The sequence below is a fragment of the Condylura cristata genome, unplaced genomic scaffold (assembly GCF_000260355.1).
Source record: "Condylura cristata isolate star-nosed mole 26May11 unplaced genomic scaffold, ConCri1.0 scaffold00011, whole genome shotgun sequence".
Classification (NCBI taxonomy): Eukaryota; Metazoa; Chordata; class Mammalia; order Eulipotyphla; family Talpidae; genus Condylura; species Condylura cristata.
This window is the reverse complement of record NW_004567112.1, coordinates 17045652-17058938: the sequence shown is the minus strand read 5'-3', so window position 1 is coordinate 17058938 and position 13287 is coordinate 17045652. Positions and strand designations below refer to the sequence as shown.

The window sequence follows — 13287 nt, the reverse complement described above, 5'->3', positions numbered from 1 at the left end:
TCTCAAACCAAAAAGTCTCTTTATTGATTGGTACCATACATGACTCAAATGGCAAAGAAAAAAAAAAGGCATTACAGTTGGGGGTGGACATCCATCTTTCCCACCCCTTCCCTCAGCGCCCGACACAATCCTCTTCTAACAGTGGCAGCTGGAGTGGAGGAAACGGCGCAGAGGAACCCCAGAATCCAGAAGGAAGGGTGGGGAGAGGTGGTGCTAACACTTCTGGAACTGGCCACAGGAAAAGGCAGTGAAGCCAGAGCTGGGCCCAGATACATGGGATCCTGCTCTTGGCATCACCCTGGGCTTGGTGCCTCTGTGGGTCCAACTGAAGTGGAGCTGAGGATCCTGGCTGTCACTCCTTCCCTTCTAGGAGGAAGGGGAGGGAAGGGATATGGGGAGATGAAGACTAATTCAGCTGGAGGACAGAGGCCTTATTGCTCCCTGGTGGGTTTCGCTGGGGCATCCTCAGGGGCTCCTTCCCCACCACTGAGGAAAAGGGGGGACAGATGTGCAGTTTGAGTGGCTGGAGGAAGAGTACTGGAGAGAGTGAATGAAACCCTCCCCCACCCCATGCCTGCCCAACCTAAACAAACAAATAAAAAAACAAAACAAAACAAAACAAAACACAGTGACAAACAATGGCTGTTCCCTTCCTTCCACACTCCCTAAGGGAGGGGCTTTCCCCTCCCCCTATCCAGGACAGCTGCTCTAGGAGAGAATATACACACCGTGGAGGGAGGGCGTGAGGGGTGTCTAGGGCTGGGACAAGAGGGAGTCACAAGCACTAAGAGGGCAGGTGAGTTCCAGAGAACAGGGAGACAGAGACAGGGGGGCTGTCATCAAGGGGAGGTCATCAATTGCCCTCTACCCCCACGGGATGCCACCCCCAACTCGTCTCCCCAAAGGAAAAGGAAAGAGATGGCAAAGTGTCTCCTTGGTCTGAAGTTCTCAAACTGTATGAAACTGTATGCATACCCCCTGCCCTCCCTCACTCCCCTCCACCTGGGTCCTAAGACCCTCCCCCCATCTGCCAATTAGGGAGGTAGCTGGACTTTTAATAAGGGGCAAAGGGGGGACATGGTTTTTTTAAACTTACATTTTTAATAATATTATTTTTTTTAAAAACTTGGAGCTGGAATAGGTGGCAGAAGGGAGGAGCCCAGAGCTGTACCCCTCTACAACCAGCCACCTACAGGGAAGGTTTGAGGGAGGGGCACTCAACCAAGCCCCATACCAAGTCCCTAAGGGCTGTGGGTATAGACAACCCCAGGCTTGAAGGGGGTGGACTCAGGAGGATGGGGAACCCAGAACCTGGGAAGATGGAGGCAAATGCCCTGGGGAGTGGTCAGGACACTTCTCAGAGGACCAGGGTCCACATGAGCATCCACATGAGTAACCCCTCCCCCCAAAGGCTCTGCAGAGGCCAGGCCCAGCTCAGGGCCACTGGGGGGGCAAATCTTGGCACCTGCCCCCAGAGAGTCCAGTTCCTCCCTGAAGTGGGTAGATGGGAGGCTACCCACTATAGATAGATAGATGCTCAGTCTCTTCATTCTGTCTTCTGCTCCCTGGGGCTGCGAGGGGTGGGGCAGGCAGGCAGAGTGCTGGGTGGCCGTGGTGAGGCCTCTATTGGGAGGCCTGTGACGTGGGATTCTCTGATTTGCTCTCTTGGCTGGATGGAGGCTTGCTGTTCCAGGGGCTGTTGGCGCCCAGGGCAGGGGAGTTGTTAAAGCTGTCCTCGTCGTCAATGCCGTTGGCCGCGTCAAACTGGGTGTTCTCCAGCCGGGTGATGAGCCTCTCGTCCTCGTCCCCGAACTCCCCGCCCATCAGGGTGGGCTCCCCCACCACCATCACATCCTGAGAGTGGCGGAGGTCCCCAAACATAATCGGGGCAGGGGCTCGCCCAGCCCAGGGCGGCAGATACCCCCAGAGTCCCGATACCCACCCAGGTAACTCAACACCCCCAACCCCTCCTTATACCCAAATTAAAAAATCCCAAATCCTCTGACACTCTTAGCCCCTGGAATTCTTCCCACTGAAGGACTGCAGTCTTTAACCCATGCTCTAGATTCTGGGAGAAGTCCATCTAGTCCCCTAGCTCTCTCTAGTCCTATCTCCCCTAAATTTTAGGGGGCTCCCAAACTTTTGTCCACATGTAGAGAAAAGAAGCAATTAAAAACACCAAGGGGACAAGTGTGTGCAAGTGCATATGCATGTAGTCTAGACTGGCACACATTCAAGTCTGTGTGTTCCTCTGTCAGTGTGAGTGCATGTCTCTGACAGGCTGGTGTCTACGAGCTGTCTGTCCTGTCCATCTGTATGCTCTCATGGCTATCTCTGTCACTTACATGTCCTACCTTGTCACGTGTCTGAATCTGTGATTACAGCCATGCACGTGACTGACAAGGACTCTCATCAGTGACAGGCGTCAGCCCATGCTGCAGAGTACACTGGGAAAATCTCTTTGCTTCTATGCCTGCTAGTGAGCTCAGGCTAGGACAGGGTCAAGGGTCAGGGGGCAGCAGTGGGGCAGCCCAGAAGAGAGAAGAAAGCCGAGATGCTTACAGGTACCTGGCTGGAGAGGGCGAAGGTGCTGGCTGGGCTTTTCTTCTTGCTGTTGCTGTTGTTGGTGTTGCCACCCCCCGAGCTCATGGTGCTGCCCCCTGACATCTTCCGTTTCCGCCGTTTGCTGGGCTGCTGCCGTGCAGGCTCCGCTATGCCAGGGAAAGGAGACTCAGGTGGGGGCAGAGCCCTGGGACCCTTGTTCCCCCCATCCTGTCTCCTAAGGAGCCTGAGCCTACCCTGATCCCAACCTTTCAGACCTAAGAGCGAGGAAGGACTTCTCACAGGAGAGAGACTGCATCAGATGGCTGTAAGAGCAAGTGAAAGGCACTCACCAGGGGGCGCTACCATGCGCTGCCACTTCTGAAAAAGGCAGGTCTTGAGGCAGTCACGGGGGCTGAGGCTGTAGGTCTTGTGGCGGGACATGAGCTCCTGCATGGGCTCAAGTATCACACAGAGCTAGGAGTAGACCAGGAGGTGGCTTGTCAGGAGAGGTGTGGAGCTTAGACCAATGGAATGGGGTGGAAACTGAGTGGTTGAAGACTCACTCGGAGGTAGTTGAGAGTGGAATTGGACAGCCCACATCTGGTGATGTTTTTGGAGAGCTGATCCAACATCTGGGGGTCCTGGGCCTGGAAGGGGAGAAAGGTAAGAATACTAGCACCTGGCCCTTCCTGGTGGCGCAGCGGGTTAAAGCATAGCACTGAGAATCTAAAGCCGCTTCCGCACCAGTTCGATTCCCGCCTGCCCCGGAGGTGACCACATGGCGCGGCAGACCTCTCCTGACCCGCCCGCTGCTCCCCTCAGCAGTGTACTTCGTCGATCTGCCTGTTCTGCTCCCCACTCTGTCTCTGGTGAAGCCTCTCGCCGCCCCTGAGCCTCTGGCCTGTACCCCAGTTCTGTATGCACAAATAAATAAATCTTTAAAAAAAAAAAAAAAAGAATACTAGCACCTGGGTTGAATCTGCTCACCTGTCCTATTAGCCAAGCGTCATGGCACTTTTTTTTTAAAGGCTTATTTTTATTTATTTATGAATACAAGAACTGGGGTATAGGCGAGAGGTAAGGGGTTGAGAAGACTCACAGAGAGAGTGGGAAGAGCAGGCAGATCTACTAAAACACACTGCTGAGGGAAGCAGTGGTCAGGTCAGGTAGAGGTCAGCTGTGCCATGTGGGTCACCTCCCTGGGGATCAAGCTCATGCCGCAGTGGCTGGTGACAGCTTGATAGCACTGAGACTTGAACCCATGCACCACTAGGGAGGCACACATCATGACATTCTTGAGAGAAGATAGGCTATTATGAGACCCGTCTTGATGGAGAAATGCTCATCCTCTAAGGTCTCAGGAAAGGCAGACTTTATCCCACCCTTCCCACTAGCTCATCACTCTAGGTCTTGGATCCTGCCCACAACTCACATGCATGGCAAGGATACTGCGTGGGATGAGCTCCCGGTGCTGCCGGATGCTGAAGTGCCACGTCTTTATCCGCATCATGTCATCAAACATGAATTCCAGGTACAACCGGCCCTCCACACACACCTGAAGACAAGCTTGTTAACAATTCTGTCCCAATTTATCTGAAAGTGGTCCTGCTGCAATTCTCCTATGTACTCTTAACTCTCCCATCACACACACTGTCACCTGCACAAAAATCTGGGTGCATAACTGACAAGAGTAGCCCCTCACATACCTGTCTGTCTCTCTCTCACATACATACACACCAGAAATGCTTACTAGATTGCTAGCCTCTCATGTAGGTAGTGGCAGTTTCGTCTGCTATAAGCTCCATGAGGGCAAGCTCCTGTTCACTGATTACCTCGGGTCCCGGAAAACTCTAAACGTTTGTGGATGTGAAAGCATGCCTGCCCTCCCTTCTCACTTTGCCACTTCCCATTATGCTTCCGAGGGAACAGCTGAGTACATGTTGGGAGCAAGAAGGGGAAGCAAATCCAGGTGCTTCAGCATTTCACTTCCAGTTGGGTTGCTGACCTGGGTGAACATGGGTTTGCCATGCTGCGTCACCATGCTGCCCTGGTCACAGTCGAGAGACACAAAGTTGCTGTGGAATGCCTCCTTGGGGTGCTTAAGCACATAGTACAGCTCCGTAGCACCCCCCTCAAAGATGCTGCGAAAGTAGCGTGGGATCAGGGTCCGGCCAATGGCTGCAGAGATCAGACAAACTCTTCAGATCAGAAGGACTCAAAAGGGTTCAGGCAGATGTCAGCCCTACCAAGAGATTCCCTGGGACAGACACCAACTCCCAGATCTTAGAAGGACACAGTAGGTATACACCCTCACAGCAGAACTGACAGGACCCCCAGAGGTCACTCACTATATCTCTTTGGTCCATCCTCCAGGCAGAAAGTAATGGTTAACATGGCATCATCCTCAAAGAACTCAGTTGTGAAAGCATCCCACCAGAGATTGTCACATTCCTGGGGAGTACAAGGGAGGTTACAAACATGCCTGAAGACATCCTACAGGGGTGCCCAGATGGACCCTACCGAGCCCCTTGGCCTGGCCATACCTCTGTCCAGTTTTGAAGCCGTTTGTTAAGCTCAAATATTCTGTAGTCAGTTTGGTTGCCATATGGTGTATGCCTCCTGGGGGAAGTAAGAGAGCTAGGTCAGTAGAAGCAGAGCCCCAACACCCTCCACCCCAAGCTTCTGCCTCCACTTATATAATGGAAAGCACCTTCCTCCCCCCTGGACTCCACTTACCCAATCCCAGGCTCCAAGTATGTAGGCGGGTACATGGGAGTCGGGCTGTGTAAGGAAAGAGGCTATGAGAAAGGTGGTAGAAGACAGGAATTATGAGAGGGTATCACCCCCTCCTTTTTTCCTTTTTCAGGCAGGATCCCATCCCATCTGGAGAAGGGATGGGAAGTAGACAAGAGACTCACCCCACATCCCGATCTAGCATGGTGCCGGGATGGAAGGGAGGGAAGGCGTTGCCGTTCGGGGGCTCCTTCGGTGAGTACAGCTTGAATGACTTTGAGGAACAACCTAGAAAGGAAAGGAAGAAGGGTCCCTTGAGGCCCTTTGGGAGCTTTGCTAATAGCCAGCTAGACTGTGTGGGCTCCTATCTTACAGAGCCCAGGGAGTGAGCGGAGCAGGGGAGAACGACGACCTAGGAAGCATCTAGCTCCGTTTCTATATCTGGCTCCAATCTTGTATTACCGAGAAACTAAAAGTACTCAGTCCTAATGCCTAGGATCCCATTTCTTTTTGTGGCTGAGCCCTGCATGATAGAAGAGGAAGTGAAGTAGGGGGAAAATGTCAATACTACAGAATAAATATCCAAACATCAGAACTTAATTTTGATAAACTCCTTTTCACCCACATCATTTTGTATAATCATCACCACCTTGTGAAGTGGCAGTGTCAGTAGTAACATTCCCATTTTTGTGTCCAGGTAGGGCAAATGAAAGTTCAAGGGGATTTGTCAAATTCATAGGACTAGTTAACTGGCAGAGCTAGGACTTGAGCCCAGATCTTCTGATTCCTATGTCCTCCAATTTCTAGCTCTCTGTTTTGCAATCTGGAAACCAAGGTAGAGGAGAAGAAAAAGGGGGCTTTTGCCAAGTCCCTGCCCCTCCTTCACTCCCAAAGGCCAAGGAGGACAGGGGATAGAAAGATAAAGGGGGGTGGGTGCCGCCCACCAGATAACCAGTTGGGCCTGTAGCTCCCCCAACAACGGCCACCCCTTTATCAGCCTAATCCCCTCCCCCACACCCACCAGGAATAAAGTATTGTCTCCAAATCAGAAACCGCAAGCCCCCAACCTTGAACTCTTTTTTGAGGCCTGCTGTGAGTAAGGGAGGCACACAGGTCTCCACTGCATCCCCTCTACTTACAAGTGGAAAATAGGAAGCCTAAGAAGGTGCCCGGGGTCCAGGGGGATCAGTTTAAGAGGCAAGTGGGAAACCAGAGAGGTCTCCGCCTGTGTGTCGACACACATGCGGATGTATGCCTTCTCCCACCTACTCTGCAGTGTAGTCACACTGCTCCGTGACTGGAAGAAGAGCTACATTCCCTACCAGAAGGGGAAACCGAGTCACAGCTCCAAAGGTATTGACCCCAGTTATATTTCCTTCTTCAGCCCCCCCAAACTTGACTGTATTTGGGAATAATGGTTTGGCTATATCTGAGCCCCCTCCCCAATTTACATACAAAATCTATTTTGTTCCTTGAGAGGAAGAGACAAAGGAAGACCCTGTGCCAACATGTGTCATTTAACTCTCTCCCCAGGGCCCATTCCTCACAGTTTGGGCAAAAGGAAGGTCCCAGAGGGGCCTATACTACACAGTCCCTGAAGGTGCCAAGAGTCAGCCTGTGTGTGCCTGCACACACGTGTGTCTCATCCTGCCTAGCAGGCTTCCACCCTCAGCTCGCCCAAACATGCCTGCCAAGGGTTGGAACCCAGCAGCCCCAGGCAGGATCAGAGTGCCCACAACAGGCCCTCACCCTGTGCATGAGCTCTCAGACATCCACATGCTCTCAGTGCAGCACCGACAGACTTGACACACCTGTCTGGACTGAATGAGCAGCCTGTGTCCTCCATAAAGAGACAGTCCCACCCAGTCCCCAAGCCTGCCCACTCCCTAGACAGGCAGGCCACAGTCACACAGGAGGCCGAAGCTCACACAGTCCACCAGATGCCAGGTCTAACCAACAAACCCAAGAGTCTAGACTATCAGACCTGGCCCCTATCCTCAGGAGAACAACCCTTTCCTCAAAAATCTCACTGCCCCCACCCCTGCTGCCCTGCCCACCTCCCCCTTTCAGAGTTGTTGGAAGAGTTTTTCAGTTCAAGACCTTAAAAAGAAAGGATGCTGGACACCTGGGTTCCACTCTGAAAGAAAGTTTTGAGCTTTAATTTCTCTCAGCAAACACAGCCTGGGGCTGTTCTGAGGAGCTAAAGTTCAAAGCTCTGGGACCTCTACTTACATCTCCAGTGAATGGACACAAATACACAGAGCATCTCTCCAGAGCCACAGCAACTCCCAGAAGCCCCAGCCCAAGGGCTTGGGAGTGAGAAGAGAAGGGGAGGGAACATCACCCAGACCATCTGTCCCTGCTGCTGCAGGTCCCCAGCAGCAGGGGTGGAGGGAGCAAGGTGGGGGTGGGGGTTAAAAGATGTGTCATCCAGCCCGGGAGGTGGACGTAGGCCCCCTCCCACCTCAGCAATCTGGGAGTCCTAGAGGAAGAGCCCACAACTAGTAAAGTTTCTCAGGAAGGAAGCTGCACCTGGGGTGGAGGGGCGCACCTCCAGCTGGGCATTTCCATGGTAACCAGCCTGACCTGAGGGCAAGGCCCCTCCCTGTGGGGGAAGACCACAGGTCTGCAGGCCAGAGCTCCCTGGCCTCCAGCTAGGGCACCTCTCCGCAGCCATCATACCAGGCCGGAATCAGGCCCAACACCTTCCACCCACCCCCAACAGACTTGCAGGGTGCTCAGACTTACCTGGGAGAACTGAGGGGACCAGGAGAGGTGTGGGGAGCAGCTGGATGCCCAGAGGGGCCCTGGCGGGGTTGAGGACTGAGGGGGGGCCAACTTCAGCCGCTCATGTCCCAAGTGGGACAGGCAGGCCTGGCTGAAAGCCCCACTCTGCCGGCCGCACAAAGACTCGCACGCACAGCCTGCGCCCGCCCCGCGGCCACCACAGTCCCGGGGGAAAGTTACAATGGCCACTGGGCCGGGGGCCTGGGGCCAGGGGGCCGGCCTGGGGGGCGGGGGGCCGCGGGGAGTCCGGAGCCTTCTTTGTTTGCAAGGTTTCCCTCAACAATGGCTGCTCCGCTCTTTCCTCTCTCCTCCTCCTCCTCGGTTCTCCCCGTCACCGCCTCTTGCTGCCTCTGCCTCCAAGCAGCCCGCCCGCCCTCCCCAGGCCGCCGGGCTCCTCTGCTGGGCACCAGGAGAGGCAGGCCCGGCACTCACACTCACTCACACACGCGCGCGCGCGCACACACAGACACACGCAGCGGCCGCCGGCTCCCTTCCTTTTCTCCCTTTCTCTCCCTCCCCGCTCGCTCTCTCCGAGCCTCTCTCAGAATGAGGCCCCAGGGCGGGCGGAGGGTGGAGCTGCCCCCACCGGCCCCGCCCCCTCCCTGCGAGGGAAGAGGAAGAGGGAGAGAGGGAGGGAGGGAGAGAGGCAGGCAGGCTGGGAGGGCTGCTGAGAAAAACAAAAGAGAGACAGAGACTGGGAGACACAGGGGGCTGAGAGATGGGGACACAACAGATCCGGTTGGTAGCTGCCGGGAGAGAGGGGAGGCCTGTGGGGGCCAGGACATGGGAGTGCCCCCAGCCCCAGGTGTGGTGCTCAAGGGTAAACGGGGAACCAAAATCACAGACAGGGATGCAGGAAGAGGCTCTCCTCTGGAGACTCCCCGAATCTTCCAACCACCTCCCAAACCTACCCCAAATCTCCTCTCCCCTGTGGATTGTCAGGGTGAAGGCCAGCCTAGGCAGTCACCCTGGGCTCAGCCCGGGTAAAAATCCCAGAGAAGCTGGGGGGAGGTTCCAGGGGGTTATCTTAGACAGAGACACTGTTCAGTCTGCAAACACACTGAAGGTGGGGGTGGGGGGGCGCGCTCCAGGCTCCCAGTCCCCAGTTCAGTTAAGTTCTAAGTCCTGTCTTAGACAGGTCCACGCAGAAGCTCCTTTCCCCACCACCACCATTGGAGAGACACGTGGGTGACGGGCAAAGAGGGGCTGTCAGAGCTAGGGAAGGGTTTTGCCCATTCAAGGGCTTTCTGAAGAGGTCTAGTTGCTGCTTAGTCCTCCCCCAGCCCAGGAAAAAAGGTATGTGGTTACTGGGGTTGTGCCCATATTACAGTCCTACTTGGACAGGCAGGAACAGGAAAGGCAACACAGAAACACACTGGTGGGGGGGGGGGTGAGAGAAGGGGAAGAGACAGCAGATCTACTTTGCAACTTGAGTCTGCTCCCTGTTCTCTGCCCCCCATCATATTTACACAGTCCACAACAGAATTTCTGTGGCATACATACCAGTGACTGTGTAATAATATCACACCTTGTTCTGTGACCGTCCTCCACACATAAATAACATCTCACTTTTACAGAAATCAGTACCCGACACACACTTCAACCTGTGACATACCTTAATCCCTAAATAAACACAAATTTAGTACATACACACACACACAATCTGTATCAGACCCTGAATTCCTTCTATACTGGGACCTGTTACATGCACGAACCCTGATCCCGATATACACACTGAAATAGCATATATCCCCTGAACCTGTGATATACACACCCTGGCCAGTTGTTACCCAGAGTCTTACCCATAAACCACCCTGCCTGAAAAGAACAGCATTCTCCATGACAGTTTGGTCATGTGATATACCCCAGCTTTCACAAACACATAGAAATCGATGACATTCAGCCTGCAACATACCGCCTACCACTAGGACTTGAGCAGTTCCCAATGACCCCCTAATTTTTCAGCCCAACTTTAGAATTAACTACTCTCCTCCCCAACTGCGGGCAATTCCAGTCATTTGTGCCTTTAAACTTTCCAAAGTGCATCCATAGGCAATATTTGAGGAGATCCATACAATGCACAGGGTCAAATATTACCCTAACTTGAGCACATCTCAGTGACACAGGGTCTGAAGCTGGAACCCTAGACAACCCAGACCTGGGGCACTACAGCCAATCCTATTCCCTTCCTCCTCTGAGGAAAGGATACTTCAGCCCCAGCAACAGTCTATTTGGGGAGGAGGGATGGGTGTGCGCTCAGGCTTCTGCCTCTAGCACAGAGCTCACTCAGAGCCTTGCACCCAGTCTCTTCAAATTTTGGGTAGAAGTGTTTAAATACCAAGAGGCATCAAAACTCTGACATAGCATTCAAAATGGCCTGGCTCCTAGATACCTTTCTCTGGCAAAAATACACCTCTCAGTTCTGACTTTATTTCCACAATTGCTCAGGGACTGCAGTCCAGTTAAGGAGAACAAGTCTGAGTTAGAAGACCCTTAAGTTGGGGGTGTGGGGGAGAGCAGGGAGCAGCAAAAAATGACAAAGGTGATGAGGGAAAGAAAGGGGAAGTACCCCTCCCGATGGTGGGAACACTGAAGGGCAGCAGCCTGCCACAGCCCACTGGATAAGGTAACCAGGATTGCCCCCTGCCTGGGCCCCTGGGGCTCCCTGACCCAGGCCTCCAGTGTGCCTGCCCCCCTTCCTTTGTCTGTGCCCGGCCTCCCGTTGGCCTGGCGCTCTGCCATCCTCCTCTCCTGGCTCCCAGCCGCCACCACTGCTGCCTCTTCCCCTCCCCCTACTCCTCCCTGCCTTAACCCTTCTGAGCCACATGCTGCCCCAGACAGGCCCTGGCCCCCTCAGCAACCTGCCCAGGGTGATACCCTTTAGCAGAGGTCCTCCCTGCTCCAGACCAAAGCCCCAGAAGTTATTCCCCACCAGAGGAGCACTATGGAGCTAGGTGTGCATTTATGTGTGTATCTTGTGGTGTTTCCTTCCGCGTGTGCATGTGTATGGGTCTGCGTGTGCTCTAGCTTCCCTCAGTCACATGTGTGGGGCATGTGCTGTCTCTGCTGGGCTGGGGGAGGAGGAGGAGCCGGGAGACAGCAGAGCACAAAGGAGAGACTCAGACAGGCAAGCAGGCAGCAGGCAGGCAGCCTGCCAGGGTGCCTGGGGCCCCCACCCCAGGGTTGCTCAAGGTTGGGGGGGGGTGTCTTTGGGCCTCAACTGTACATGCTGCCAGGAGACCCTTGTGTTCAGCCATGTGCTCCCACCCATCTACATAAGCTTCCTCACTCCAATGCCTACCATTCCCCACCCCCAAGCCACTGTCAAGCCCCTCCTCATGTGGTTCTCCTTGAAGTCTAACCTCTATCCATGTCTGTGCTATCAATCCACAAATTCTTCACATTCACAAAGAAAAATGACTCCCCACATTTAGCTATCTTTTGACCCCTCATTGCCAACCAGGCCACCAGACACACAAAAGGAACATACCTCTGGGGTGTTGATTAAAGTTGCACCCCCCCACACACACACACAGCCCTAGACGTGTGTGTGCCCTTTTCCTGTCCCCAAGCTGCCCCTACAGTGACTTCCTCTCTTCTCCACTGGCCCAGGCTCCCTGGTGCAAACTCTCATCTACTGCCAGCCTGACAACCCCTCCAAACCCACTATTCCTACCCACGATTCGTAGGAACTAAGAATCAAAATATAAGACTCAGTTCTCTAGCTTATTCGGAACCTTAGTTTCTGCTCTGCTCCCAGTAATGGAGGATCAGGGCATTGGGGTGGACGCAGCCCCGGCATGGGGCAGTTATGAAGGAGAAACTACACACACAAGCGTGCACACCAGGAGGAGGATGGGACCAGGCAGGATTCCAGCTTGGCAAGTTCTTTCCCCTCCTTTTCTTCCCCACCCTGCAGTGGGAGCCAGGAGTTCCCACACCCGGATATTCCAGGATCCCCAGCCTCACTCTGGGCCCCTTGCCCCTTAAACATCAGTCTCAGCAGGCTCTGTAAGTGTGTGCCCAGCCCAGCTTGGCCTGGGTCACATGATTTTCAAGGAAGCTGGTGGTGGCTTCCCCTGGGGATTTTGTGCCCACGTGAAGGGGGCGGAGGTCCAGTTGCGGGGCATGGGTCTCCAGAGAACAGGTTATCTAGAACAGGGCAAAAGTTTCAAACCAGACTAGATTCAGGGACACTCACTTTCAGAAGAAAAGGAACTGCAGTCTGGAACAGGAAGGGGTTCTACAGACAACTGCGGGATCCAGGGCCCTGGGCACAGGGATGTGCATGCCTCTGAAGAGGACCTTCGAGGCACCTGGCCCTCTCTCCTCCTAGCAATGAGGTAGAACTTTCCTGTGCCCCAGAAAAGAACTCTCAGACCCAGCCTGTCACTGGCAAGAGCTGATACCTGTTTGGGAGAGGCAAGGCTCAGAGCTTAAGTTTTCACTGAGGGTCAAACCTTGATCCCCTCAACTAAACTCTCACAAATCACTTATTTTCCAAGTTGCCACATCCCCCCTCCCACTGGGGTGGAGATGCCAAACCCAAGGGCCCAATTATCTGTGCCCCCCCACACACACCCAGGAGTATCTCCAGTCCCTCAGGAGAGCCAACCTTCCCTGGCAACAAGCAGAGAAATTTGGAGGGGGGCAAGATGGGCCTCAGTCAATCCCTCCCCCCAAAAACAAGGTCCTCAGAAACAACTCGGAGGGAGGTGTCACAGGCTATATGAGAGGGAACGGGCAGCAGACAAGGGGGGGGCAACCCAAACCATCCAATCACAACTCTATGATGACCTGAGGGGGGGGTCAAAAGTCCAGAGTCACTTCTGATTGGCTAACACCCTGGAATTCTGGGAATTTCTGCCCCCCCAACCTTTCCCCAACTAGCCTCCCCCCAAAACATACGCTAACCCCAGCACAACCCCCCCTCGCGGCCTCTGGGCTGCTGCGCATTTACACAGTTGGGGAAAACCCTCAGACTGAGGCCCCGCATGTCTCCTACAGCCACCGACCTCCGCCAGGCCATCGACGACGCCCTCCCCCCGCCAAGTACTAGCCAAACAAGGGGTGAGGGATCTGCGGGGAGCGCTAGGGAGGGAGGGGCCGGTGCCGCGCTCTACTCACCAGGACAGGCACAGCCCACTGACATCTTCACATCGCCCGCCGCTGGGGGCCCAGCCGAGTCACGGTGCCCGCCCCGCGCGGGGACAGGCCGGGCAT

At 54.5% G+C, this 13287-nt stretch overlaps 1 protein-coding gene across 2 annotated transcripts; it reads right to left on the bottom strand.

Annotated features, from left to right (window-relative positions):
- LDB1 (LIM domain binding 1) lies at positions 1-13281 on the bottom strand. 2 transcript variants are annotated; one of them, XM_004680497.2, is made up of 11 exons: positions 13192-13281; positions 5463-5565; positions 5281-5325; positions 5088-5163; positions 4893-4995; positions 4550-4722; positions 3977-4099; positions 3108-3191; positions 2895-3018; positions 2563-2711; positions 1-1854 (listed from the first exon to the last, which is right to left on the bottom strand). In XM_004680497.2, the coding sequence occupies exons 1-11, from the start codon at positions 13214-13216 to the stop codon at positions 1624-1626; spliced, it is 1236 nt and encodes a 411-aa protein (XP_004680554.1). In that variant the 5' UTR covers positions 13217-13281; the 3' UTR covers positions 1-1623. The 2 variants fall into 2 exon arrangements, with proteins under 2 accessions (XP_004680554.1, XP_012579295.1); XM_012723841.1 differs by having other exon boundaries at positions 2569-2711.
- Between the last annotated feature and the right edge of the window lie 6 nt (positions 13282-13287).